Below are 24,103 nucleotides of genomic sequence, written 5' to 3'. Positions count from 1 at the left end.
CAAGAAGTCGATCCCACTTGTCGGGGCTGTGTGTGTCACCCTGTGAGATGTGCTGGGTTGGGTCCGGTGGGGAGCGGACAAGGGGCTGGCCTTTGGTGCTCCCGGCAACCCAGTGTGCATCCTAGATGCGCCCCAGTACGGGTAGAATGGGGGTAACTACCCGTGGGCACCAGCCATACTGTGACCCAAACCCCAAGGGTCACTGGTGCATTGACCTCCATGAAGGGAACAACCTGGCCAAGTCGGAGGGAGGTCAGGTCCGACTTGGGTGTCAGTCCCGCCCGAAGACGAGCGGGCTGACTGCCCGGAACCGCCTGACACGCACGGGCCTCCCCCAGCAGGGGAGACCGGCCGGATAGCGGGAAGACCTGCAGAGCAGGTTGCCACGCGCCCCGAATCCCCTCCCGTGGGGAGACTGGGGTGGCTTGGCCCGGGGTGGGCAAAGTAGAGATCCCCCCCCGGAACCAAATTTTTCTCCCCCCCCAAAAGGAGGTGGGGGAGGGGGGTCGACAGAGAAGGGAGGAGGGGGAACAACAATGGGGCACGTGAGGGCCGTCTCCGAGTGGGGACCCGGGTAATGGCCGGGCGCGGCCTCCCCTCGGGAGTCCGCGCCTAGCTGCGAGTCCCCACAGCACGGAGATGACTTGCCATTCCCCCCTCTCCCTGCCTCGCGCTGGGACACCTCGGGAGGCGACGCTCGTACCTCTTTCCCCCCGGTCCCCTTCATGACCGTTTTACTGGTACGAACGTCGCCTCCGCGATCAGCGTCTAACGACGCATCGCCGCGGTCCGTATCGGGAGGAATCATGAGCTCCGGGCCTGGGAGAGTCTCTTACCGAGTCTCAATCCCAGCATCATGATTCCCTGCCTTCGTGGTATGGCACACGAGGCATGGAACCCGCGCTTAGGCACCCAGCGAAAATCCGACCCCCAACAGAGAAAGGAAAGACAGGATCGACTTAGAGGCAGAAAAAATCGAACGAATCGAGGGTGCCGAGTCGAATCGAGTACACAGAATGTAAGAATACAATAAACACAAGCCGCATGCAACAAAATAAGGCCAAAAGGATACGCTGAACAGCCGAAAAAAGCGTAAGACGAGACAGAGCGTAAACCTGACAAGATGGCGTGGAGAGCCTTGGCCAAAGGAATGATTAAGCGCTTATAGTTTTTAGAGGCGTTTGATTGGCTGAGAGCGGTGGGCCCATCTTTTCACTGTTAGCCGCGCGAAATTTGGCCAAGCAGAGCAAACCAATAGGCCTAGTTTGCATCAGTTTGACATGGTACAGTATATGACACCAAACAGTGATTTATTCCATTGTTGCTTGATGCAGTACAAGATTATTTAATACTTGGATTCTTCGTAATGCACATGACATGTCTCAATTACATTAACATGATTATACCCAAGTGCTAATCATTATCATGGATAGAAAGCTTTTAATACCTGAACTACAAGAAATCAAGAGATGTCCATGTTACAGCTTTTCCATTGTTTGTGAAAAATTGTTAGGCCACAGTGTTGTGCGAGTTAGTCTCCACCTACACAGGAGCTTATATTCAAAGCATGAATAAGTTTTTCTTCTCAGATTTAATAGTTAGTCTCCACCTACACAGGAGCTTATATTCAAAGCATGAATAAGTTTTTCTTCTCAGATTTAATATAAGACACATCACCTAAAGTGTCTCTACGTATGACAACATTTGCATAAGGCCATGTTATTTTCTTTAAAAAGCAGTGCCTTGATGTTGTGGAAACAATGTTACACACCACACACCGTTCAGGTTGGTCTGCATTTAGCCGATTTTTATTGAAATAAATATCCCTGTTGTTGTTTTTTTCATTAAACTTTTAAGGCATATCTAAACTCTTCAAAAATGTGTTATGCATTCCCTTTACATCACTTTTGATTTTTCACCCTCATGTCCTAAAAGAGTTTCCAGTATTGCACACACACACACACACACACATATATATATTGGAAAACACTGTGCAGCAGGATGATTTTGATGCATCCAAAAATACAGTGGTTGTGCATTTCGTTTGTTTCCACTGATAACACCTGCATTGCATTTTGCCATTACAACACAGGATTGCTTCAACAGCATTAAAATAAATCCGGAACGTATCTATCTCTGGAGATCAATCTTCCTGCACAGATTCACTTGGAGCTGCATACAAGTTCCGCTGATATTGTTTCAACCATGGTACGTTCACTTCCATGTGTACCCGCACAGAACACATCATCCTAGCTTAGCAATTTATCAACCTGGCTGTGTTCCCCAGTGGCTGTATTCCCCACTCCCAATGGAAAGTGTACGGGAACATGACAGAAACCACATGACCCTTGCAGGCTAAAACACTGGCTGAACAGTCTCTATTGACCCTATGAAACGCACACTACATCCCCTAAAACTTTCCACGTTTCCTACACACAGAAAGCAAACAAAGGAAATAATACAATTTTGATTTTGTTATTCATTACTATAGGTGTGTTTTACTGCACAAAAAGTCAGTAAAATAATAAATAATGGTAGATTCTCTCCAATGTGATTGCTTTCACAGTAACGCACAAATGATCCTATGCAGTGCATAAAAATATTAAAAACTTTCTTGTCATTAAATTGTACGTGTATTTTCTTACGACTTTGTTATTTCACAAAATTTTACACATATATGCGTGTGTGTGTGTGTGCACGCGCGTATGTGTGTACAGTGAATCCTATTCGTAGGAATCCGCAGAAATGAAAAAATTGAATTCTTGTTTCTTCTGATTGCACAGAACAGTGCACAGAACAAATGCATGTGATATGGAGCATTTTTCTATGCAACTTTTTGTCTTTGCAAGCTTAATTAGTTGTGTGTCATGTTAACTTGAAATATTCTCAACATTAATGTTTGTGTTTCTTGATGAAATACTGCCAGCGAAGAAGGAAAATCACGCAATAGTTGAATTGCCCATAGTTTTCGCTTCCACTGCAACACATGCTCGGTAGAAGCGCTGTATATATTGTAAGAGGTTGATGTTGACGTAGGAAACAGAATCAATTGTCGTTTTCCCATGACTCAGTCCAGTTAAAGCTATAAAAGTCTGCAGAACCAAACCAAGTACACAGTCTGATTCTGTCAATGCAGGATTGTATTCTCGATGTTAAATCCTGGATGACATTCAACAAACTAAAGTTAAATGATGACAAGACGGGCGCAATAGCCGAGTGGTTAAAGCGTTGGACTGTCAATCTGAGGGTCCCGGGTTCGAATCACGGTGACGGCACCTGGTGGGTAAAGGGTGGAGATTTTTACGATCTCCCAGGTCAACATATGTGCAGACCTGCTAGTGCCTGAACCCCCCTCGTGTGTATATGCAAGCAGAAGATCAAATACGCACGTTAAAGATCCTGTAATCCATGTCAGCGTTCAGTGGGTTATGGAAACAAGAACATACCCAGCATGCACACCCCCGAAAATGGAGTATGGCTGCCTACATGGCGGGGTAAAAACGGTCATACACGTAAAAGCCCACTCATGTGCATACGAGTGAACGCAGAAGAAGAAGAAGAAAAAAAATGATGACAAAACTGAAGCTATGGTTATTTCCTCTGCAAGAATGTCCACATCTGCTTCTTTTCCTGCCTCTATTGTGGTTGGTGATGCCACAGTTCAGTTTCTAAAACAGCAGGCAACCTTGGAGTTATTCTTGACTCAAACCTCAGCATGCACACTCAGGCAGTAAATCTGATATGCATTGTTAGTTGTGAACTTTGTCGCATCAACTCTATCCATCAGTACCTTTCTGTTGAAACTACTTAAACTCCAATTTCTGCTTTTGTGCTGTCACAAACCGACTACTGTAATTCTCTTCTCATAGGATGTCCATATAATATTCTTCAGTGAATTCAAAAACAAACAATGCTGCCCATCTGACTCTCAGTCCCACGTACTGATCACATTTCTCCTTACCTCCACACTCTACATTGGCTCCCCATTGAAGCAAGAATTAAATACAAAGTTGCGTGTCTCTGCTATTGTGCTTTCCACCCTGCAGGACCTACATATCTTTCTTACCTTATAAGTGTTTACACTCCCACAAGAAATCTCCGCTCTTCCTCTGACTGTCTTTTGAAACTTCCTCATGTCAATACAAGAACCAATGGTGAACGTTCTTTCTTTACTGCTCCTCACATCTGGAACAACCTTTCTCATCATATCCATGCATCTGATTCTATTTCTGCTTTTTGCTCATCACTAAAAACTCATCTTTTTGAAAACTATCTATAAGCACTCTCAGCTTCCTTGTTCTCCTACACCACCAGTGTCAGCTCACTTTGGGTGTATGAAGAGTGTGAGAGGGAGAGCGTGTGTGTGGGAGGAAGAGAGGGGGGAGGGGTTTAGAGAAAGAGTGGTCATGAATGATTTATGTAACTTGTAATAGTATTTCTTTCAAGTGCCCCGAGCTCTTTGAGAGAAAGGGCGCTATATAAATGTACGTTATAATTATTTTCACTATTATTAAACACATGTGGCTGTAAATTTTTTTCAGGAAGTTCTTAATAGTTTGCTATTTGTGAGCGCGAGTTACTGTAGAAACGAGATTTTGTTTTGATGTGGCGCGTGGCGTGATCTCCACACAATTCATTTCTTTGTCGATGGGCGATTTGAATTGGATTCATTATTTGAATATGTAAATTTCTGAGGAAAAAGAATGATTCCAGCGATCTTACCAAGAGTGGAAGTGATTCAGATCTATTCCAATGACAGTTATTGCTCCCTCAGTGAGCATGTTTCTGATCACATTAATCAGAAACTGGCTCTGCACATTACACCCTGCTTCAGTTTTTTTATTGCTACTTTTTATGTGATGCATTACTCCTGAGTAGCTATTAATAGAAATGTCTGATCAGCCGAAAAGTGATGGAGAGGTTAAGCAAATCTGCAACAACTCTCCTCTCATGTGCACTGTTTTCAAGGATGCTCCAGTACATGACATGCTATAAACTTCCTTGAGAACAAGAGACTGCTTGTGTGAATTCTGCACCAACTCTGATCTGACACTGGAAACTATCCAGCAGTTTGCAGCACCACACAGGCAGTGTGAACTCACTTTTATCATAGACAAATATGACCTCTCACCTGCAAAACGTTTCCCAAACATTGAAACTTTTACTTCACCTTATCATATTACAAAATAGTCAAAGCATTTAGTCAGAGATGTGTGTGTGTGTGTGTGTGTGTGTGTGTGTGTGTGTTGTGGATTCTACAATGAGAAGCTTGTGAGATGCTGGTAAAGTTTTTACAAGACAGGGTTGGGTACTTCTACTTTACGCTGATTTCAGAATTTCAAGACACTGATGACACAAACCATTAACAAACATGGGTACCATATTGTCAGTGTGTTAAAAGTGCATGAAGGTGTGACAATGCAGGCAAGAATGGAATCCCAGCAAAGAACTGATTACTCATTTTCTTCATGTTTATTCTAGCAACCAAAATTTTAACTGATTAAAAGGATGTGTGACATACAACAAATTAAAAAGTATATTCAAGAAATTCTGGAGTCCAGCCGACTTGAATAAACTGCTTAAAATCCAGCAAACTTATTCAAGTTATTGAAGGCACTAACAGAAGGAAACAGGCCTGCATTTATAAATTCTACAAAATATAATTAACAGTGTCTGAAAACAACTTTTAGTGAAAACTCTGTGAAATCAAATAAATTTCCTGAATCAACAGCATCCATGTGTCAAAACTGTGATTTATTCCAATGTTGCTTGATAGACTACAAGATTATTTAATACTTGGATTCCAGGTAACGCACACGACGTATATCTCAATTACATAAACATGACTATGGAGTGATGGCCTACAGGTAACACATCCATCTAGGAAGCGAGAGAATCTGAGCGCACTGTTCAAATCATGGCTCAATCGCCGATATTTTCTCCCCCTCCACTAGACCTTGAGTGGTGGTCTGGACGCTAGTCATTCAGATGAGACGATGAATTGAGGTCCCACGTGCAGCATGCACTTAGCACACATAAAAGAACCCACGGCAGCAAAAGGGTTGTTCCTGGCAAAATTCTGTAGAAAAATCCACTTCAATAGGAAAAACAAATACACTGCACACAAGAAAAAATACCAAAAAATGGTTAGCACTCTCAGTATAGTGACGCCCTCTCCCTGGAGAGAGCAGCCCGAATTTCACACAGAGAAATCTGTTATGATAAAAAAGAAGAAAAAAATACAAAAAATATACCCAAAAAATATACCCAAGTGCTAATCATTATCATGGAAAGAAAGCTTTTTTGTACTTTAACTAAAACAAATCAAGAGATGTCCATGTCACAGCTTTTCCATTGTTTGTGAAAATTTCTAAGCCACAATGAGTTACATTCTCCACCTACACAGGAGCTTATATTCAAAGCATGAATAAGTATTCATTTTCTGATTTAATATAAGACACATCACCTCTATTGATGATAAAACCTTTGCATGAGGCCATTAAAAAAAAAAAAACAGTGCCTTGTGGAAACCATGGCATCACACGCTCAACTTGGTCTACATTTTGCTGATTGTTATTGAAGTTCTTCTACTTCTTCGGTGTTGGCGGCCAACATCTAGATCTACATCAAGACGAATCAGCCGCACTTATCACTTAGGAAAGTTGGTTTAAATATCCCAGTTCCTTTTTTATTTTTCATTAATGGCACATCTAAACTCTTTAAAAAAAAAAGTGTTATCCATTGCTTTTGCATTAATTGATTGTTCACCCTCATGTCCCAAAAGTGTTTCCAGTACTGTACATGTGCACATTTATATCGGGAGTACATGCTCTTCAGACAAGGTCTGGAGGCAGATATGTGCCCTTCTTTTGTTTGTTCCCCATTCTCATGCGGTTCAAACTCACCTGATGTCGCAGGCTTCTCCCTCCATTTTTGCACACACGTCACAGCAGCCACATTCATCTTTCGTCGTGCCCGCCAGACAGTTGGCACCATTCAGTTTGGGGCACGCCTCGGGATCGCAGGTGGGGCACTCCTTGGCGGCCATAATGCCAGACAGTAGCGCCGCCATGACACCCAGTAAGGTCTGCACCTTCATGGTTAGTGGAAACTGTTGTCTGCCAACTTTCCTTAAACAAAAAAAAAGCAGTTAGCGCCTTGCAGTCAAACCGAAATACAGCTCTGTTTCAGTCGGATAGATGACACTCTAACTGGTCATGGAAACACTTGTTGACGCTTAAAAAGTTCAAGAAGTTTGCAGACTGTTCTGTTCCACACCGTGATGCCTGACTGTAGTTCAGGGGGCCGCGTTGCTCGGCACTGACGACGGGAAGGTGAGGGCCGAGATAAGCTGCCAACATGTGAGGAGCTGGAGAATGGGAGCAGCGCGCAGTGCACACACTCAGTTCTTTGTAAGCAGCGTTTGAGAGAGAGGGGAGGGGGCGGGGGGGAATGGGGCCGGGGTCGGGAAGAGAGAAAGGGTGAGGAAGAAGCTGTACTGAGTGTATGACGTGGCACACATCCCTGGCAGAACCTGCCCTCTCTCTGAGTCTGTGCCACCCATTTCCTCACATGCAGAACTGATGAGTCATGAGGAAATTACTTCCATTCGCTGAGTTGCAGGCTGAGGTGATAAAGAGTATTTACGTGATAACCTTTCAATTACCCCAGTTGTTGATTTTTCCCAGAAACTCGTCTGTGTGCGAACATTAGGCCTGTAGTTTTAAACTAAGAACTGAGTTTGTTTTTCGTTTCTTTGGTTGTTGTTGTTGTTGTTGTCTTTTTTCTTCTTTTTTTTTTTTATCAATGACGGAAGTGATGGGAATACTCGCCACCACCACCACCCTCCCCACACACACTTTTTATTTTTATTTTTTAATAATTTCATCTTCATTCATTCAAGGGATGACAACACGCGTTTGGGGTTACGCTGCTGGTCAGGCATCTGCTTCAGTTAGCTGGCAGATATGGTGTTGCTTATATGGATTTGTCCGAACGCTGTGACACCTCCTTGAGCAACTGAACTGATCACGTTACATTTACACGTAGCTACAGAAACGAATCATGAAATAACCGAAAAGAACTTCGTTAGGCCAAAACTGCAAGAACATGTCTGTCTGAGTGTGTATGTGAGCGTGCCTGAAATCTGAATGACACCCACAAGACTGGAAACGAATGATGTGCGCCCAACTATGGCCATCGTCATTCGGCTCTACCCAGGTAGGCAGCCGGCTGTTGTGCAAAAGACCCCGTGTTTGTAAAGCGCTTAGAGCTTGGTCTTCAGTCGAGGATAGGCGCCGTATATAAGTATCCATATCATATCACAACATGACATGTGACGAAAACTGACACACACCGTGACACATACACGGACACTCACGGCATACGCACACACCGTGGCACACACAAACCAGCTGGTGTGTGCCGCGGGCATCGAAAAAAGAAGCAGAATCAGATTCCACGGAGATCCGGTGTAGTATCCCAGATCATTTGTCCACGAGGGACAATTGAAGTGTCCCCGGAGACTTTCTCGTCGTTCATAATGTCCCCTGCAATCATTTTCAGCGGCCAAAATGTCCCCCTTCTGGCATTTTAGCCTCGTTCTGAAATGCCCCCCCCCCCTCCCCTCTGAAAACGTGTGTGTGTGTGTGTGTGTGATCATGTCATGCTCTCAAACATTTCCATTCATGTTATTTATAATTACTTAAAACTCTTGTTTGTCTCTTTATCTTTTCCATTTTATTCCCTTTTAAAGGTACCTTTTTATTGCTGGCAGTCCCTCCTTGTTCACCATGCTGCAATAAATATAGAAAGGTAATTAAAGGAGGGGAGAGAAAAAAAGAAAGAAAGGGACGAGTAGAGCTGTATTAAGTTTCAATGAGTTTCAAGAAGGCGGATTCAGTGGGAGATGTTCCCTGGCCTCTCTGACGAGTACTGCAAGACCATCAAAATGAATGATTACAACATCAACAGAGCCACCAAAATCTTCAACCAAGTCATCCTGAAAGCAGCCTCAAAGGCAATTCCACGTGGCGCTCCCAAGAACTACAGGCCATACTGGACAGAAGAGCTGCAGGAGCTTGAAGATGAAGTGACAAGGACTAGGGAGGAGGTTGAAAACAACCCAACACAAGAAAACAACATTACTCTCAAAGCCTGCACTGCCAAATACAGAAAGGTATACATCCAAGCTGCAAGAATAAGCTGGATGGAGAAAACAGAAAAGCTGAACCTTGACAGAGATGGCAACAAACTCTGGAAACTCACCAAAGCCATGACCAACGAAGAGACAAGGTCAGCGCCTGTCACGCTTCAAAAAGACCAGGAGATGGTGACAGGGAGAGAGGCAGCACACTGCTTCATAGACAGCTATGAGCAGATCAGCAACATCACTGTGTCAGAGGACAGAAAACAACAAGTTCATGATGAAATGAAGAATCATCAGGATGACCAATATATGGACAGGCCTTTCAAACTGAAGGAGTTTGAAGAAGCCATAAAGTCTTTGCAGGACAAAAAATCTCCAGATCCTGACAAAGTCACCAACGAAATGCTAAAACACCTTGGCACCAAAGCAAAGACCAAACTCCTTGCTCTCTTCAACAACAGTTGGAAGACGGGGCATGTTCCACAGAGCTGGCAAGAAGCTGACATGGTGCCCATCCACAAGAAGGGCAAAGACAGAGCTGATAGTTATCGCCCCATCACGCCTCACCAGCTGCGTGGGCAAGCTCCTAGAGCGTATGACCAACTCACGCCTAGTTTGGCACCTGGAGAAGAACAACATCATCACTCCAGAGCAGGCAGGCTTCCGCCAACATCATTCCACTGAGGACCAAGTGACCTACATAGTCCAGAAGATCGAGGATGGCTTCCAGGACAAGAAGTATACACTGACGATGTGAACAGACATGGAAAAGGCATACGACAAAGTCTGGAAGGATAGCCTCTGGAGGAAGCTCCAGAAGAGTGGTGTGACTGGCTGTATGTACCAGTGGATCTCGCAGTACCTGAACAATAGGAAGGCCCGAGCCCATGTCATTGGAGCATACAGTTGGAAGAAGACACTGAGATAAGGAGTTCCTCAAGGAGGTGTCCTCGGCCCTACACTGTTCCTCGTCTTTATCAACGACATCGTCAAAGATATGTCACGCAAAGTCCAGGGAGCCATCTGTGCAGACAATCTTGTCCTATGGTGCTTGGAAGAACACCTCACAACTGCCAACTACAGACTACAGCAGGCGCTGAATGTTCTCGAAAGCTGGACAAAACAGTGGCTGGTGACAATTAATGCCAAAAAGACCACTTACACTGTTTTCAACCTCTCACCCAAAGAACAGAAGGCCAACCTGCGCATCAATGGACAAACTCTGCTTGCTGAGAACAACCGCACGTACCTGGGAGTCACTTTTGACATAGCCTGACGTGGAAGAAGCAAGCAGAGAAAGCAGAATCAAGAGCAACACGACCCTCAGGAGGCTGTACACTGGTAGTCAGACCAGTGCTGGAGTATGGCATGACTGCATGGGGCACTACAGCCAAGTCCAACTTTGAACGGATCAGCAAGGTTCAGAATCAAGTTACCCGTATCATCACAGGGGCCATGAGGTCTACGCCAATTCAGGAGCTTGAAATCATCACAGAACTCCAGCCCCTTGAGGACCACAGAGACGCCAAACTCCTGACCCAGGCTGCCAAGTTTAAGAGGTTGCAAGGCCACTCCATGAAGGACAGACTGTCCCAGCCAACAAAAGGACGGCTGAAGAGAGGGAGCTTCGTACACCAGAGCAGGATCCTAGAACGGCAACATCAAGATATCCTTGACCATGCCCCCAAAGTGATACCCCGGTGTCTTGCCGTCCCTGCCTCATTCAGTGCAGCATCCTTGGTGTTGGCCCCAAAGATTCCCAAAGCTGCCCTGAAAGAAAGTCCCTCACCCTTGAACACCTCCACACCCATTTCCCCAAAGAGTTCTGGATTCATGTCTACACTGACGGCTCTGCGGCAGATGTCATTCGGAACGGAGCGGCAGGAGTCTATGTTCAGTGTCCAGGAGGCAGAGAAGAAAAGATCTGCCTCGCTACCGGCCTGTACTCCACCAATTACAGAGCAGAAGCAGAAGCCTTGAAAACAGCAGCAGCTCACATCGAGGTCAGCCTCGATGCCACAACGCTGTCTTCCTGACCGACGCCCTGACCATCTTGCAGGCCCTTTGGTCCAACAGAGATCCAGAACTCAACGATCTGTCCCCCTCTCTCGCCTCCCTCTGCACAAGTCACACAGTCACCCTACAGTGGATTCCCTCCCACTGCAACGTGTTTGGCAACGAGACTGCTGACTCCCTGCAAAGGAAGGCACTACAAAAGACCAGATGTGACAGGTCAACCAACTACTCTGAATCCAGGACCATTATTAAGGCCAAGCTGCAGAACAAGTGGAAGCAGCAGCATCCACGCCACAACAGAGCAGACCCATACTACCTGCTGACTCGTCGAGAGCAGGTAGCCATTTTCAGGCTCAAGACAGGCCACAACCGCCTGAAACACCACCTTTTCACGAAACTCCGAGTCCGTATCGGCGACACAGAGCAGTGCCCCTGCAGAACAGGCAGCAAGACAACAGAACATCTGCTGCAGTCCTGCCCGCTCCACCAAGCACTCCGAGAGAAAAGCTGGCCCGACCCAGTCCCAGCGGCCCGGAAGCTCTACGGTGGACTGGAAGACCTGCGACGTACTGCCGCCTTCGTCGAGGAGACGGGGGAATCCATCTGATAAATGACGAACGAGACAACAATGAGTTTCTTTATTATTTTGTACAGTATTAGATACCCATGTTTTTGTCCATCTTTTGGCTTTGTGTAACCTATTGCCGTACGAACAAGTCGCTGACTGTTTCTATTAATTTTCGTCGTTTTGTCCAGCATCACTAGCATTCTTCGGTTTACATCTCTGTGTGTGTGTGTGTGTGTGTGTGTGTGTGCGTGTGTGTGTGTGCGCGCGCGCGCGTGCGTGTGTGTTTCACTACGTCCTCTTAATCTTCTCAAATGCCTTCGGTACTGCAAATGTCGCGAAAGCTACCTTCCCAATAACCAAGAGGGTGGAGGCAAGTTCTCTGATCGCTATTGGTTTGTCTTCTGCAAGACAGACACATATTCTGTGAATCCCACCGGAGGCCAAGATACGTGATCTTCTGATTTGGTTACATGCTTGACTTGCCCTGGTTGAGACAGAAGGCAAGGTCCTCGAGCAATGCCACAACGGTTCTGGCATTCTTTTCTGCCTTATATTTGGTTCTGGAAACGGAAACAGAATATAGTTCAGATAAAATACAGTTCTGATTCCTTTGGATCTTAGGCGATGTACGATGGGTTTGGTCGTCCTGGTCAACACTCTGGGCGATCAGGCCAGACCAAAAGTCAGAGCTGTGTAGCGACATGTCTGTCCTCTCCAGCTGAACTGCCGGAAACGACGATGGTTTGGGTGGACAGGGGCATGAAAATAAGCTTTTTTCATGTCTACGCATTCTGCCCAGTCCCTGTGCAGGAGCTGAATGATGTCTTTCATGGTTGCCATGGAGAAATGTGGCGCTCTGATGTACTTATTTAGAAGTTTTAGATTTAGGGGTCACACTCACCCATCTGTTTTGGGAACCAGGAATATTCTGCTGTTGAAGCCTGGACTTCCTGGAACTTTCTTGACAGCTCCTTTCTGTAAAAAGGGCTTGATAGAAAAGAATAGAATATGTCTTTATTACCAAGTGTACCAGGGTCACAAGGAATATTGGGGGGTGGGTGGGTGGGGATAGTACATAACAAGGTGCGAACATAAATCGAAAATCATACACAGTAGAAATTAGGATACACACATGTACATATCAATACAAAAACTTGTGCATACTCACACATGCACGCACACACACACGCACACACACATGCTCCCACGTACACACACACACACACACGCACACACACACACATGCTCCCACGTACACACACACACACACACACACACACGTTTGAACAGAAGCCGCAGTTACATGTGGATGGGGCTGATGACAAGATCTTCAGGTAGATGGTTGTTGATTGCACAATTCTATTTATCATACTGGATTTGTTCGAGAGACAGGGCATTGACTGCTTTGGGACAAAAGCTATTGGCGAAGCGATTAGTTTTCGTCCTTATACTTCTGTACCGTCGACCAGAGGGGAGCATCTCGACAATCAAAAAAGCTGGATGTGATTTGTTCTGGCTGATTGATTTTGCTTTTTTGAGTAGCCGCTTACAATATATGTTGATTAATTTTGCTTTTTTGAGTAGCCGCTTACAATATATGTTGATTGATTTTGCTTTTTTGAGTAGCCGCTTATAATATATGTCGTCTAGAGAAGGTAGATCAGCCCTGGTAATCTTGGTGGCAGTTTTTACGATTCTGTTCCGGGCTACAACTTCTGCCTTGGAAATGCTTCCATACCAAACAGTAATAGCGAAGGTTAGCACACTTTCAATGACTGCCCGGTAGAAATCAACAGTGATTTCTTTTTTAATTCCGAATTTTTTGAGGTGCCGAAGAAAGTACATGTGCTGTTGCCGGTGCTTTCTTAACATTTTTTTCCGTATTTTTCTCTCATTTCAAATCGTTGGAAATGATCAGTATGATCTCTACTTGCTTGTCTTTAATCAATGATAGTGGTAAGGGGTCAGATCTGGTCTTCCTGAAATCTAAAATTAATTCTTTTGTTTTTGATACTTTGAGTTTTAAGTTGTTTTGATTACACCAGCTGACAAGTTCCAGTACTTCTTCCCTATATTTTCACGCATCACTGTTCGTAATCAGCCCTTCTAGAGTAGTATCGTCGGCAAACTTGACCATGGTGTTACATTCATTTTGAGTTGCACAGTCATATGTGAATACTGAGTACAACAGTGGGGATAGAACACATCCCTGTGGGGTGCCTATGTTGAGAATGCATGTGGAGGAGGTGAAGTCACCAACTTTTAACAACTTGCGGTCTGCATCTTAGAAAATGTAGGATACATGCACAAACTGATTCAGGCAGCAAGAGGTCTTTCAATTTAAAATAAAGATTTGATGGTACTTTTGTGTTGAACGAAGAGCTGTAGTCAATGAAAAGGATCCCAGCATAGCTGTTAGGATTTTCGAGATGTCTGAGGACGTGGTAGAGACCTATGCTAATGGCATCTTCAACTGATCTTTGAGCTCTATAGGCGAACTGAAAGGGATCAAAATATGGAGGAATGCAGGTTTTTCAGTAGGAATTGTAGTATCAAGCGTTCAGATGTTTTCATTACGACTGATGTTAAGACTACGGGACGATAATCATTAAGACAATTAGGCTATGCTTTTTTTTTTCTTTCTTTCTTTTTTTTTTTTTTTAACAGGAGTGATTGTTGATTTCTTGAAGCAGTATGGCACCACACAAGACTGAAGGGACATGTTAAATACGTCAGTGAAGACACTAGATAGTTGGACTGCACACTTCCTCAAAAGGCCTGATGAGATGTTGTCAGGGCCAGCTGCTTTTCTCATTTTCAGACGACTGAAGTGGTGTCTGACTTCATTCTCTTGGACTATGAAGGGGGGAGTGGGGGTAATTTTGGGTGCAACAGTAGACAATGGTTTGTCAAATCTGGAGTAGAATGTGTTGAGTTTGTCTGGAAGAGTTCTGTCAGTGCTGTCGACTGTCTGGTGGGTCATTTTATAATCAATGATGTTCTGCAGTCCAGTCTACACATTCCTAGAGTTGCTTGCAGACAAGTTTTCTTCCAATTTTTTTTTCCTATATAAAAACTTTGCGGCTTCTTAATGCATTTTTCAACACTTCTTTTTTCCTCATTGTGGATTATTCTATCATCCGTTTTGCGAAAAGCTCTCTCTTTTTCCTTTAGTTTTTGCCTAACAGCCCCGTTACACCAAATTTTGTCGTTTGAAAATATTTTGATATTTTTTGTTGGAATGCACACACTTTCACAGAAAGAAATATAATCACACACTGTGTCGGTATATTCATTTAAGTCCTCGGCAGAGTCTTTAAAAACATTCCAGTCTGTATATTCGAACAGTCCTGCAAGGTCTCTAAGGCAGGGGCCCACCATTGTTTGACAGTTTTCACGACAGGTTTTTCAGCAGTTTCAGTTTTTGTTTGTAGACTGCCACCAGATATATCATGCTGTGATCGGACTGTCCAAGAGGCGCACGGCGAATCGAGTGACACGCCTTCTTGATGGAGGTGTAGCAGTGGTCAAGGGTCTTGTCACCATGTATCGGACAGTCCACTTGCTGGTACAGCTTCGGCATTTCTCTCTTGGGGCTGGCTTTGTTGAAATCGCCAGCAACGATGACGGTGGATCGGGCCAGCTGTTCTCGCACTTGCTAATTTCGTCTGCTTGCAAAACAAATGAGGCGGAGAGGTTCGTTGTGGGATGAATGTACACAGCGATCAGCGTCACTGAGGTTATTTCCCGTGGGTTGGCACTGGATGGTTAGAAACCATCGAGTTCTACTGTCCCATTCAGCTCAGTGTTAGAAACTCCACGTCAGGGAAGCAGGCACGCGATAACACTTTGACGTCGGAGCACCAGCAGCGTGTGTTCACGAGGAAACAAACACCGCCGCCCCTTTGCATGCCGGAGTCTGCAGAGCGGTCAGTAGTAGACAGTGAAGCCTGGTGGTCGAACGGCGCTGTCAGGGATGTCCGGGTTGAGCCATGTTTCAGTGTAACAAAACACAGAGCACTCTTTGTAGCCCCTCCTCGGCGAATGTTACATTAAGTTCGTCAGTTTTGTTGGGTAGAGATCTACCGTTGGACAGGAACATACTTGGTAGAGGTGGGCGAAAACTTCGTTGACATAACCTTGATAGGGCCCCACCTCGCTCTCAAAACACCGGTGTAACAGGCCGAACTCTATCCCTGGCTGGTTCTTACCCCGTGTAAGAAATCTCCCTCTTTCTATGTCCAACTCAAGATTACAAACGCGCGCGCGTGTATGTCCTTTGTCTCTTTTCTTGCTCTTTGATTTTTTAGTGGAGACACCTTTCTTCAATACCCTCTTTTTCTTTCTTGTTTCTCTTCTCAGTTTCTTCTTTCTTCCATGTTCATTGTCTAAAAAAATGTGAGAACACTTGCAGACTGAACAGATGTTTGGTTTGTGCCATGCCGCTGTAACTGAGAAAAGTTTCTTTCTCTCCACCCCACCCCACCCCAATATTCACAAACACACACACACACACACACACACACACACACACACACACACACACACACACACACACACACACACACACACACACAGAGTACTAAGAGCTCATCCTCTATTCATAGACTCCGGTCTCGGAACTGTGAAGAGAGAAGGAACAACAACAACAACAGAGAGACTGCGCTACAGCTCGCGAGCAGTAGTTCAGATTATTTCTCCTTTTTTCAGTATATATCATGTTTCTTAAAAAAAAAAAAAAAAAAAAGAAGTTTTTACATGTGTATACATTTTGATTGTTTAGTGATATTTATTGTGCATATCTGATGTCCGTTTACCCAAGCCACAAATATGTGCACTTGTTAACCTATATAGTATATTGGTTCTGTTCCCCAATGTTATACCAATATCGCCTTAGTGCAGTGGCTGCTGTGAAAGCAATGAAGGTATTACCATTGAGTCTTGTAAATTATCATTCAGTTAATGAAAATATTAGCGTTGTATATGAAAATACCCTTGCTGTGCAATTAAGCTGATTACTATCATACAACTATAATCAGCTAAATATGACAAACATAATGATATCATCCTGAATTGTCAGGGACTAGGAGATCCGAGGAAAAGAAGAGATGTGTTTCATTTCCTTAGAAATAAATCATACAGCATATACTGCTAAAAGATACACACTTTACTACAAAAACAGAAACATATAGCGAATAAAAATAGGGATATGAATGGGGTTTTTTTGCATCCTATAAATCAAACGCAAGGGGAGTGGCAATACTGTTAAATAATAATTTTGAAACTGAAATCAATAAAGTAGAAAGAGACACAAATGGAAACTTCATAATATCCTTAAAAACTATGGAGAAAGATTTGTTGGTAAAGATGACCCAAACTTTTGTGAAAGTTCAAAGGAAAAAATATTGACGAATGACAATCATGCCACAATGTTAGTGGGTGACTGGAACTTTGTTCTTGATCCCTATTTAGATTACGACAATTATAGCAACATCAATAACCCAAGGTCAGGTCAGGGGCATAGTCCTTGCTACTGGTACCATGACAATTTGCTCATGATGCACAGTTGATGAATATTGTGTATATCGTTTGAAAGATCTATTCAACATGTAGAACAATTTGACAAGTTTTCAAGACTTTTCACGAATACACAAAAAACACAAGCTATATGTTTAGGGGGAAAAAAACCCAACATTCAAAAACAAAACATATACAACATTCAAACATTAAATGGAATCCAGAAAGATTTGAAATGTTAGGAATATTGTTTATGAACGACGTGAAAGATTGTGAAAAAAAATTATGCGGTGAAACATTCCGAACTGTAGGCCTTATTCAAAATATGGATAAAAAGAAATATTTCACCTACAGAACGTGTCGTGTTAAAATCTCTTATCTTATCCAAACTTATTCACTTATAAACTGTGGATCTTAGTTCCAAATCCTCCCGATGATTTTTATTAATAACTGCCAGAAAATGTGTTTTCAGTTTTTATGGAATGGCAAACGAGACGAAGTAATTAGAAAAACACCAACAAAAAGCGTTAAAGAAGGTGGTTTAAACACACCAGATATAAGAGAGTATACTGAAGCACTGAAACTCACTTGGCTAAGAAAATTCAAAATTACAAAGCATAAATAGAAAAACACTGCAACTGGAACGTTCCCATTTTTCACTGAGTTGGAAATATATTGACCCATGAAAACACTGCATAAATGTAACAATAATTCATTTTGGAAACACACTTTCATGGCTTACAGGGAATTCAGTTGTGTCTTCTATAACGAAAAGTTTAAGGTTGGAAATAGTACTATGAATTATAGAGACTGGGTTAAAGGCGTATACTGTGTTTCACATTTCTTAAATGACAATGGGCGCTTTCTTACACAACATAAATTTCGTAGAAAATATGAAATAAATGAACATTTTCTGGCATACAACGGATGGTTAGGAGCTATAAAAATATACATAACAGGTAGGTCTTAATGTTCCAACATGCCATAATATTCCTGATATATCAGGGCCATTAAAAATAATATACTCGACACCTAAAGGATCACGGCGATACTAAGATGTGCTGCTTGCATTTGATGATGCACTCCCGAAATCTTGCCACAAGTGGTCTGAGAAACTGGGAACAAATATTAGTTGGGTAAAAGCTTCTAATAAAATCAAAGACATAAAACTAAGGTGGCTACAATTTCGCATATTACATTGGAACGAATGTAGTTTTAAAGGAAATGGAAATTGTAAACAGTATTAATTGTGATTTTGTTTAGAAGTTAAAGACAGTGTTGAGCATATATTCTGATGATGCTATTACTCGAAACGCGTTTGGATAGGTCTGGAAGAACTATTCAAAACAAAATGTACAGTGTGTAAAATATATGAAATTAAATGAATGTATAATACTGTTTGGTTTCCATGCTGATATGAAGACTCAGTTGTTGTTTTTTATTTAATCCTTCTGGGGAAGATGGTTATATATAAATGTGAGTTAGATAAATGCCTTCCAGATATTCACGCTTTTGAACATTATATTTTTTCAAGATACAAAATCGAAGAATATAACGCTACGATCGCATGTGAAACACACAGCTTCAAAATGAAATGGTTGCCATACTTGCCTTTGATTAGAAATAACATATACAATAATATTTCTAGACATATATGGAAGTAAAATACAACCAAGGTAGATGTTAGAAAAAGTGTGCAAGTATATATATATATATATATATATATGACATACTTTGAGTAATATGGATATCTGTTATCATCTTTGATGACTTATTCAAATACTTGTACAGCCATTCACAATTGTTATGGTTAGAATATTATACATGTATATCACTTTTTCATTTTTGTTTCGCTTTTACTGTTTTTTTGTCCACTTTGTCTTCTCTCCTTTTCCAATATATTTATTTATGTCGTTTTGTCAGTTGTCTATGTGTTATAAAAATGGAAATTAAAAAAGAAGATGAAAAAAAGAAGAAAAAAAAAGTCCCGAAATGAAAGACTTCTGTTCAAAGAGATGCTTTAGTGAAGTTTACACTAAACTAAAAAAAAGGAAATTAATAATTCAGACATTGGTGTGGCATTAACATTTCGCGTGAGACTGGTTCAGTGAAATTTGCCCTTCTTTTGACACAAACAATACCACACATTATTATAAATTATAAGAAATCCAGTATCCACCTTTTCAGGAGGTGCCCGACTTATTTGTTTTGCCAACTCCTGAAGTTGCGAAAAAGATAATTTAGTATGCCCGGAGTCCAGTGGAATGTTGCCTCTGATATTAACAATACATCTGTCATCACGTACCTCCGACAAAGAATCCGATGCACTGGCGTCTGAAGCAGTGGAAGACACCATGTTATAGATCGTAAAACTCGCCGAGAATTGCAAAAAGCGCCAAATATCTGCGGGAACGCCCTTATACATGGGCGAAAGAAAGATGATGGGTTCCAGTCTGATCAGCACTAAGGTTCCAGACTCCCGCATGTGTCTGTCAACGCAGGGTCTCTCCAACTGGAAAGTTTTTCCAAGGTCATACAGGGCGCGGTAAGAGAGCGAGTACTGCAAATACCCCTGTTAGCCCACGATTTCTCACAATTTCTCTCACTCGCAATCCCATGATTTCTCTCAAAGTGAGAGAAATCGTGGGATTGCAAGAAAGTGTGGTCGTTCCCCTCCCACGTTTTCTCTCAATTGCGAAAAATCGTGGGGGACACCCCACACTTTCTCATAATGTGTGAGAAAGCATGGGAAGGCTTCCTTATTTTCGTACAATATATTTCCTTTATCATCAGAGTGGGTTTCTTGTCTTTTCCCAATACAAATCTTAAAAGTTAGAGAAAAATGAGAGAGAGAGAGAAGGGGAGGGGGGGGCGATCACACTTTCTTGCAATTCCCTCTAAATGAGAGAAATCGTGGGATTGCCAGAAATCGTGGCCTAACAACAACAAAAGTATGAGGTGTTGCACTTCCTATGTTCAGAAATTATTCTTTTTCCATTTGATGCCCAGGATAAAAAAACAACAAAAAAAAACAAGAGAGGCAAGGCCTTCAAGACTCACTTGTGATACACACACACACACACACACACACACACACACACACACACAATCTAATCGTTAAAATGTGTTCTGTATTTGTTATTATAAAGCTTCGGGTTTAAAAAAAAAAGAAAAGAAAAGACAAAAAAAGAAAAAAAGTCCTAACCAGATTCGAACCCCGCGTGTTCGGGTGAGAAGAAACTGTCTTACCCATTACACTATTGTGGCTCCTTAACTAACGTTCTAAAATTTAATATTTGAACATACTTTTTTTAAAGGGCGATAAATCAATTGCGGTATTCGCAGAGAGAACGCCGTTTAAATCATATTATTCTGGTGTATCTTGGGCATTCAAAAAATCTTTAAGGGCAATAAACAAAAAAATCTTTTTAAGTCCGCGGTAAAGGAGACGTGGCTATCGCCGCAACATTTAGCCGTTTTCTCTAGATCTAGATAGATGTACAAGTTTAGTTACACCCACCGGAAATGTAGTACGACACGGTCGATTCAATTTCTCTTTTATGTTCATTCTAGTTTTATCGTTTTAAAGTTGATATGAAAATTTAGTATTTTGTTAAACAAATAACATGTAGAGCCAAGTACAAGTACTTCTAAACGTCGTATGAAGTGAAAAGGACTTCATTTTGAGAAAAGTCAAGACTGGAAATTTTTTCGTTTCATCAATTCAAGGGTATTAACTGGCATGGTTTACAATTTTTAACTGTGAATTCCGACTGATTCTGTGGATATTTTTATGGCAGTTCGGGGCATAATCCAGTAAGTGATGAGGCGTTCACAAATCTTTCTCTGAATAAATATTTAACGGTCTCCTTCTCCAACTTTCCATCACATGTTATCGTGTATTGTCCATTGAATATAGGATTGAGCGGGCAGGTCAACATCTTGAAACAAAATGCCGTCGTTTGCATTCGCGAAGAATATGAGCACGCGCTTTGAATGTAGGGCAGGGAATTTAGATTAAAATTTGCGTTAGGTCAAAATGTCTGCAACAAAACCGTTCTTTTTACAATAAAATAGAATAAATCACACTGATCACACCGATATAAAGTTGACCACTATAGGGGGGCGGGAACATCAGTAGATTTTGATTTTTAATGTCCAAAATCGAATATTTTTATTACTTCTGCCTGTGTGAGAGCGCCTTACAAAGAGTCGCAAGGCAAGCAAAGGCAAAGGTTACACAAGCGCGGTATAAGGGGTCGCCAGAGGAAAGCGTTCAGTGCGGTACAGTACATGTGACTGACTGCTGCTGCGCTGACGCTGATCTGTGAGCAGGTCACTGCGGCAGACAACTGATTCTGAACAGTACGCTAGGAACAGAGCTTTTTGGGGTTAAAAGGAAACAAACATTTTCAATTTCATGTATTTTATACTAAAGTGGTAGAAGACGCAAATCCGCTTTTATGAATGTTTTCCAGTTTCCTACTATTCATGACATATCATAAAGAATTAAATCGGTATTATACCAACTGCAAAGGTGAATTTACGAAGGCAGCACGGGATCATTTAGTTCGTAAGTACAATTTTGTTGATATTTTACACAATGCACAACTTGGATATACTCTGTGCTCTGCTTATTAACGTGTAGAATATAAATATCTAAATATGTGTTAACTCACTCAGTACGGCCAGTCCTCTCTTCTCCTCTACACAGACCCCTCGGATGTCCAGCGGGTGTCTGAATGACCCAACCTTTAGCTTCCGTCGTCAGAACTGTGGTATTCTTTGTCAACATTCACCTCTTCAGTGTAAGAGCCTTCCTCTTGCAATATTTTGATGATGCTAACTGGGGTGAAACGCTGTTAACGTCGTCTCTTTCGCCGTTCGTATGGAGAGAGTTAACCCGGATCGGTTTCAATGAACATTATCGGCGCTCTGTCCAGGCAATAAACTGGTAAAGTATGGGGGGCAGATGATGGCAAAATTGAACATCATGTCTTGATGTGAAAAGAACGGTATGAAATACATATTTTTCTTTGGAAATGAACCAGTATTTGCAAATGTGACTCACGAACCCTGGCGCAGTAGACGTCGATTTAGCGTGGGATATAAATAATAATCATAATGATAACAATGGATCATAAATTTTATCAATGATTATGTAAAACTTTGTTGTAACACGTGTAACATTGAATCCAAGTTACCTAAACTAACTTTCCCGACGCAGATGTTTGAATTACTGGATTTATAATAATGATAGTAATGAATCTATCATGTGATCGTTAGCCAACGCAATGCATTCAAACAAAGCCTGTGCAAAATTATGTATGTTATTAATGATTACCTAAAACCTTATGACATATGTAACATGGAACCCAAAATACCTAAACCAACTCCCCCACCCTGGATGATTTTATTTTTCAGAAACACTGCAGGCACTCCATTTTCACATCAATTCTTCCCGTGTTTAACTGTTTAAAGTACTACCGTTCATCTTATTATGAAATGGGAATTGGATTATTTATATCACTTGACAAAAGTTTTCCTCTTTATCTGAAGAATTGTGATCAAAACACCGGATTCTTTGTATCTTTCTATTCGATCAATCAACAGAAAACTGATTAGCGTTGTCCTCACAGTGAACAAATATGTAGGATTGCAGAAAAACAAAATGTAATAAAAGTAAGACTTTGAGAAAAAACAAAACCAAACAACAACAACAAACAACAACTAAAAATAAGGAATTTTATTATCTACGTAAAGCAGAACCAAAGAACATGTGTTCCGTGTCCGAATGTGCCACCTGACTTCATCTCAAGCACTACTAAACGTGAAATGCTTCAAACTTAATTAATTTTAAGAAATTCATTCACAATCAATGTATACTTTGGTTTTTCAGAACTTGTGTGATGTAAAATGTGGCTGTTCTAATCAAATTTTGCAAAACAATAAGCGCGTATGGACTGACATGTTTCGGACACAACAATTTTTTTCGTTCCACACTTCGTCTGTCTTGTGAACTGATAAACAACATCATTTCATGATGAAACTTCACCAGACAGCAAAAGCCAAAATCAAGGTAATATAAGGGGTGATTTTCCGATTTACGCTTTCCCGAGATGAATCCGCATGATTTATGTGGAAACCGTTCTAATTTTGTTTGTACATTTTTATTGTGTCGTTTACATGCACAGAAGTAACACAGAAAAGCGGAACTAAAAATTAATATGCAAGGTCGATTGCATTTAAATAGTTGAAAAGACTTTTTTTTTCTTCAGAAAATGAGTGTATGTGCTGCAGAAGATAGATGTGTTGACCACCTGTTGCAAGTAGAGAACGTGTAGTGTATTCATGAATGTGCTTGCCTTTGAATGAATAAAAATACGTCAAGAGGAACGGGTTGTTTACGTCTGTCACGCGGGTTTTTTGCGTAATATTTCAAACTTAATGTACCATTTTTACTGATGATGAATGGTTAATTATCACAACGAATGAATATAGATCAGGTCTGTATGTACTGGATTTTAATCAGGTTTGTACTTATTTGTTTCTCACCACTTCATGTTCAGACACATTGACATGTCACAAAATGGCGCCGAAATTGTGGATGTTTTTAATAATTTTCAACACATTTAAGACACAAGAACAAACCATATTCTCACAAAATTGTTGCAGACATTTCTGTAATGAATTGCAATCCTGATAACATGTGAAACATTTGAATAATGATTGTAAACACATGTTTATACTGAATCAGACTGAGAGACGCCCATTTCCAACAAAGTTCTGGAGACTGACCCATTTTCATTTTCCAAGCAGTCTTTGCTCTTCATGACTATCTGATGCACTTCATT

The 24,103-nt window shown here is 41.9% G+C and overlaps 1 protein-coding gene across 1 annotated transcript in view; it reads right to left on the bottom strand.

The window, feature by feature from the left end:
• LOC143297350 (insulin-like growth factor-binding protein-related protein 1) overlaps positions 1 to 7,368 on the bottom strand; it is a 60,982-nt gene extending 53,614 nt beyond the window's left edge. Inside the window, exon 1 of the mRNA XM_076609660.1 lies at positions 6,906 to 7,368. Coding sequence (XP_076465775.1) covers positions 6,906 to 7,099 — 194 coding nt within the window. The 5' untranslated portion in view covers positions 7,100 to 7,368. The remainder of the gene's footprint in view (positions 1 to 6,905) is intronic.
• Between the last annotated feature and the right edge of the window lie 16,735 nt (positions 7,369 to 24,103).

The sequence above is a fragment of the Babylonia areolata genome, chromosome 2, assembly GCF_041734735.1.
Source record: "Babylonia areolata isolate BAREFJ2019XMU chromosome 2, ASM4173473v1, whole genome shotgun sequence".
Taxonomy (NCBI): Eukaryota; Metazoa; Mollusca; class Gastropoda; order Neogastropoda; family Buccinidae; genus Babylonia; species Babylonia areolata.
Note: the sequence above shows the minus strand (reverse complement) of the source record. Positions and strands in the feature narration are given on the sequence as shown.